A 5887-nucleotide genomic window follows, 5' to 3' on the forward strand; every position below is an offset into this window, starting at 1 on the left:
CTCCACTTTATTATATCTGTTACGATTAATTACAATAACAGCATTTGATGAGAAGTAAAACATGAAAAAAATTCTTAAAAAGAGCAATTAGAATAGATATTTTATCGATATTTGCTGAAATGAAATATCTAAGTCGTCTGAGGGATTGCCAAAGTATGGTAGGGTCGCGAACCGATTTTTGGTGGGTCGCGAAAAAATTTAAGATTATTAATTACATTTTGTTACTTGGCGCATAAACTTGTGTGCACGCGTGTTTTTTTCCGACTTTGTACATGTATAGAGTTGGAGTTTCAATGATAGTAAAAATTAAAATTAAATTTCGAAATAAATACACAATACACAATTGTCACAAAAGAGAACATCAGTCCATTTGTTTCCTAAAAGGACAGAATTATCAATCGTGCGACAAGGGTTAATATACAGGGTGCGTCAGATATTTGAGGACATATTGACTTTAAAACTAAAATTTGTATATTTCTTAGAAAACTTATTGTATTTTAATGAAATTTTTACAGCAAACTAAGTGACTCGTAGGCTATACAGTTATTCGATAAAATCGCCTTCAGCGGCAATAACAGCTTCAATTCTCTGCCGGAAACGGTTGCATGCCCGAATCAAATAATCCTCATCCATATGCGTCATTACTCTGGTAATAGCTGCTCTTAGGGAATCAAGCGTGTTATGGGGATGTTTATTGGTCTCTCGTTCAACAACGCCCCATACGTAATAATCCAAAGGATTAAGATCCGGGGAATTAGGTGGCCACATGTTTGGGGTTATGTGATCATGCAGATTCTCGGACATCCAATCTTGAGTCGTCATGGCTTTGTGTGAAGGAGCAGAGTCCTGTTAGAATACGTATGGCCTCTCACCACACACACACACACGCACGCTATCTATCCAGGATTTCACAACTGCTTCCAAAACCTCAATGTAGGCAGCAGCATTCACCCGAAATCCTTGAGGAAAGAAGTGGGGTGGCATGATGTGTCCTTCATTGTTCACCACTCCCAAAACCATGACAGTTGCCGGAAACTTTGTGTGCATAACATGAGGAACATCTGAAGGATCCGCACATAGCCACCTATCATTTCGTCGGTTTATTTTTTGATCCTGGTCAAAATTTTTTTCGTCAGAATAAAACCAGAGAATATTCGGGATTTCAGGATATTTTAAGTTGTTTAAAAGTCGTTGTGCCCGGATGAATCGCTGTTCTCGAGTTTGTGCCGACATAAACTGACCTTTGCGCATCACGTAGGATTGTACCGGATGTCTTCGTGGACAATGCGACGGATTGTGCACTCAGAAAAACTTGAAGGTCTCTCGATATGACTCTTATGGACTTTGAAGGGTCTTCATTAATAATGCTGGACTTGCTGCACAAACTGTGATGTTCTAACTCTGTCTGAACGTGCCTCATGTTTTTTGCATTTGGCAACACTTTCCACATTGTCATCAGATGCTTCTAACTCTCGACGAACTTTGTGAACAAACGATCGGACGACTTTCAGAAATTGGGAGATTTCAAGATCGCTGTGATTCGCGTGTATAGCGACGATAATAGCGTGTCTTTTCATTTCCTGAGTCAACTTATTGTCCTCTATTTATGATCCGAAAAGAAAGAAAATAAAAAAACTTGCTGCGAAAACTTGGCAGGCACATATGTGAGTGTCCTCAAATATCTGACGCACCCTGCAGATAATGAAATATCCCTACCTCCGATAATACTGGAATTTCGGTTGGGCTTATCATTTCGTTTTTGGCCAGACGGTCCGATAAAGATGTCTATAATCCTTTTCTTTTAATCAATCGATATGATGCGTCGTATTCTAAGTATCGTAAAGACTCCCGACGATAATTTAAAAAAATTTCTGCTTTTCATTAAATTCCTTCAAATTTCTGAATTCTGGGTCTATAAGGTATAATCTTGACCTTGATAAATTCAAAATAATTTGGAAATAAGCTTCTCGTTTAACTACAGTCACATGCAATCAATATTAAAAAATGAATGTTTTCAATGACATTATATTGTATATTATTACAGCGCATAATTTTACCGAATACATTATTTAATTTAATAAATGTGGCAAACGCACTGTAACAATTAACGCACGAATGCACCCCTTTCCGCTGTATACTGCCTGCACCACAGCACATTATTGTCTGGTTTTTCGTTTCCTCCGTATTATTATCTTCTTTGTTGGCGACTCATGCTGCGTTGCAATCGAGGCCAGCGAAACAAACCCGGTCTCCTTTTACCCTCCTGTGCGAGCCACCCCTTTTCTAATTTCGTCGACTCGCGAGTGGTTGCGGTTTCAACTATTATCTCAACATGTAGCACGTGATGGTGGAAAAAGGCAGTGAGTATTGTCGTGACGAAAAATCGCGCTCAACGTGGTCATGCGACACATCCGGTGGTCATTAATCACGCATTAAACCCGTACCAATCATTGATCCTGCTTACTAATGCAATGTCATTATTCTTTCAGCTGTCTAATTCGCGGTTTCGTTTGGATATTTCGTCAGTCAATTTCCTATATCGCTGAAACTACGAGTACATTGAGTTTGGTCTTGTGCTGTGTTTTTCGTTTATTGGGAAATATGTTTGATGTTTTTTACAACGATCTTTTCCTTTCGTAAATTTAGATGTCGACACGGATAAACGTTACAGCTTAACGTTAAAAAAGTTCCAAAAAACGGTATACGACGTTTCGAGTTTCGAAGCATCTGCTCAGTCACGAAACCCTTCGGTCTTTATCAAGCGATCTTTGCCTAACGAAATCATTGGGCAATTCTCTTTTTTCTCTGGTTAGACTGCGCTTAGTCGACGCGCTATCGTGATTAAGCTTCTTTAAGGATCTATTCAAGCCGTCTAATTTATCGAAAATATACACCGAGGTGATGCAAACATCGAAGCGGAGTAGCGCAGACGCGTTAGACGGGAACATCTGCTGTGCTACGAAACCCTTCGACGTTTATCAGTCGATCGTCATGTGGAAATTGTTAAAAATAACGTCAAGAGGCGGCCAGGCGCCCCCGCGGTGACACAACGTTGAGATTTCGATAGATCAAGTCGGAGATCGATTTTGTTCAATCGACCATCTGCCGCGTCGAAGGGTTGTTTGTGCCAACCCCTTTCTTGGATCTCTTTGGACCTTTACGTGCGAGTGGTTATCCACAATACGCAGCGAAAGGTGCACCAACAATACAAACAATTGATTATTTCGATTGCTTCATTCGATTGCTTCACGAATATTCAGCGAATAATACCGATTGTAACACTTATTTAAAATCGTTATTAATCTTTTGTACAATTCAAAATAATCTTAGAAATCTAACGATTAGCTCATATATTCATTTATTTTCGGCATGCGGTATTTTATAATTGAGCCAAAGTATTTAGTCTAATTTATGTAGGTACGAGTAGAACAAAGAAATTCTCACCAAAACTTGTATTGACGTTTTCACCCCCCTGAAAGAGAGTTTCCCATAGAAGCACCCCCAACGATAAATAATGCATGTCGATTTGCTCCGCTTCATGGCGGTTTTACGCGGAGCGTGTGACTGCGAGACGAGACAACTGGACAAAGAAAGAATTTACATAAATTCCGCTTTCATGTTTCCTCGTTCTAATTCGATCGGCATTTTTAGAAATTGGCGCCATTAACGAATAAATGTTTTGAAATGTTTTTACGAGAAAGAAATTGATATTGTAAAGGAAACTATCTTTATAAGAGTTCGTGAATAAATATGATTATTATATGATCTATTTCATTACTACTTTCACATTCACATACAAGTATCCGGATATTCACTATACACAGAAAAGTACATATTGCATTTAAATATTAATTACTTGTTTCAAATGTGTCAAAAGATAGTAATTCATTACAATGCGCTTTCTTCAGTCGTTTAAGAAGTTACTGTCTCACACAACGTGTCAGAGTGCGTGCTAATTCGACACGCATCGCGGAGTGGCCAAATTTTTATTCGACTCAGTATAATTTCGTGGGCATTAACTCGCACGTTAACTCAATTTCGCTACCCTTCCGTGATAGCGTTGGCGCGTCGCAGATTAACGTACGGTCTGAGAGCCGATACGCAGCATGCGTATTGTGCGAAAATTTCGCGAGGGACACCTGCAAAGACGGACCTACGCGAACGGAGAGAGTCCACGGTTCTACGCATAAAATTTATGTTGCGTGAAGCAACCGTCATCGCAGAAGAGCATTTTTTTCCCTTCGTGAGAAACGGTTGCGACGCGACGGCGATCGTCCGTAACACGTCGAAGCATAAAAAGTTTTACGAGGTAATTGTAATATCCGCAAATAACACGAAAGTATGCCAACGAATGCGCTTGCAACGAACTTTAAGAAACGGGTGTGTGTGTGTAACGTCATATTACTAAAAATTAACCCTTTATTCGTAACTTGGCGCGGCGACTAATGATATCGTTGAATCAAAGCGGATGAGATTGACGAAAAATGAAATATATTTGTATTTAATTAATTTTATTATATTTTTAATGTATTTATACATATAGATCAGAAAATAATTTTGTTAAACTATCAAAATGATTATGTAGGATGCTTAAGTTTGTCAAATATCGAACTTTTCTGCAGCATTACTCATTAAGCTTGAATTTCATATTATTTTAAGTTTCCCAATTATCTTGATGACTTAACAAAATTATTTTCAGATCTGTATCTATGTAGCTAAATTTGTAAATACTTCAACAATCGTTCTTTCGTATATTCATTTGCGAATTCGCTGCTTTATACGTATCGCCGAGTAGTTGTAATTTATGATCATTATATGTTTCATAATCCCATACATATGACGTCATTCACCACTTTCTGATACTTTCTACCATTCAACGAGAGTGCATCCGTGGCTTTTCAATTCCAGGACAAGCGGCAGCCGATGCTTATTATGTATTTCATAAATATTAAAATTTCCGTTAACGCGTTTGCAGGAAATGGTCAACCGACAGAATCCTTTCGAAAGCACCGACTTCCGGATTAAGAATCCATCGCGACAAAATCGAAATCGGAGGGGTTGGGGAGACTGCGGAGAAAGAGAGGGCACACATTTCCTGCTCTTCAGTAGGGCTTCCCATAAACGCACATTAGTTATGATATTAATTAAACGTATTATTGAGTAACCAATCTTATATAAGAAAAGAAAACCCTGAAAGTACCAAAAATTAAAATTTCAAGATAGTCTGAACTTTAAGATTTTAATTTATTGGTAAAGAGCATATTTTTTATAATGTTATCTTACGATTATTATTATCTTTCAGCAATTGCAATTTATTATATATTACTTAATTGTTTTGCCTAATTTATAATTATCAAAATGATTGCACATTTCGTCTGTTTTCTCCATGATAATGTTTTATCTTTCCTTTGGTAGAATCGATTCGACTTATCACATTCAAAAAAATGACAATGACCATGATAACGTATCAATTGACCTTCGTAGTAAAACGAAGAGGATAGTAAATTTTATCAAATGCTTATACGCTGATTGATTATATAAATTTTATTCGACGAGCCTTGCTTTCATTTGCAACGTATAAAAAATTACACATGTATTGAAATCATTATAAGCTGACTTAGTGTCAGACTCAATTAAATCTTACGATTTTATTTTATTAAATAATATGTTTAATCCCAAATAATTATTCTTAATTGCTTATGAAAGATAGTTAAGAAAAAAAATTTCGAAATGTCATAATTTTATTTTAATTCGATTCTCTATAAAAGAAGTGTTTACGTAATTTTCATGTTAAATTAAGTTTCTATATTGATCAAACGCTAGCTAAAATTGTTTCTATTTAATGAGATCGGATATTTTCCGGAACATCTGCGCTGTATATCAACTT

The 5887-nt window shown here is 37.0% G+C and overlaps 1 protein-coding gene across 1 annotated transcript; it reads right to left on the reverse strand.

Moving 5' to 3' along the window:
• Window positions 1-543: 543 nt before the first annotated feature.
• Window positions 544-1420, reverse strand: LOC108725224 (uncharacterized). The gene is made up of 3 exons (XM_018452112.1): window positions 1242-1420; window positions 892-1084; window positions 544-846 (listed from the first exon to the last, which is right to left on the reverse strand). Exons 1-3 carry the CDS (start codon window positions 1418-1420, stop codon window positions 544-546), a joined length of 675 nt encoding a protein of 224 aa, XP_018307614.1.
• Window positions 1421-5887: the final 4467 nt, after the last annotated feature.

This window comes from Mycetomoellerius zeteki, unplaced genomic scaffold (assembly GCF_001594055.1).
Source record: "Mycetomoellerius zeteki isolate Tzet28-1 unplaced genomic scaffold, Tzet1.0 scaffold332, whole genome shotgun sequence".
Classification (NCBI taxonomy): domain Eukaryota; kingdom Metazoa; phylum Arthropoda; class Insecta; order Hymenoptera; family Formicidae; genus Mycetomoellerius; species Mycetomoellerius zeteki.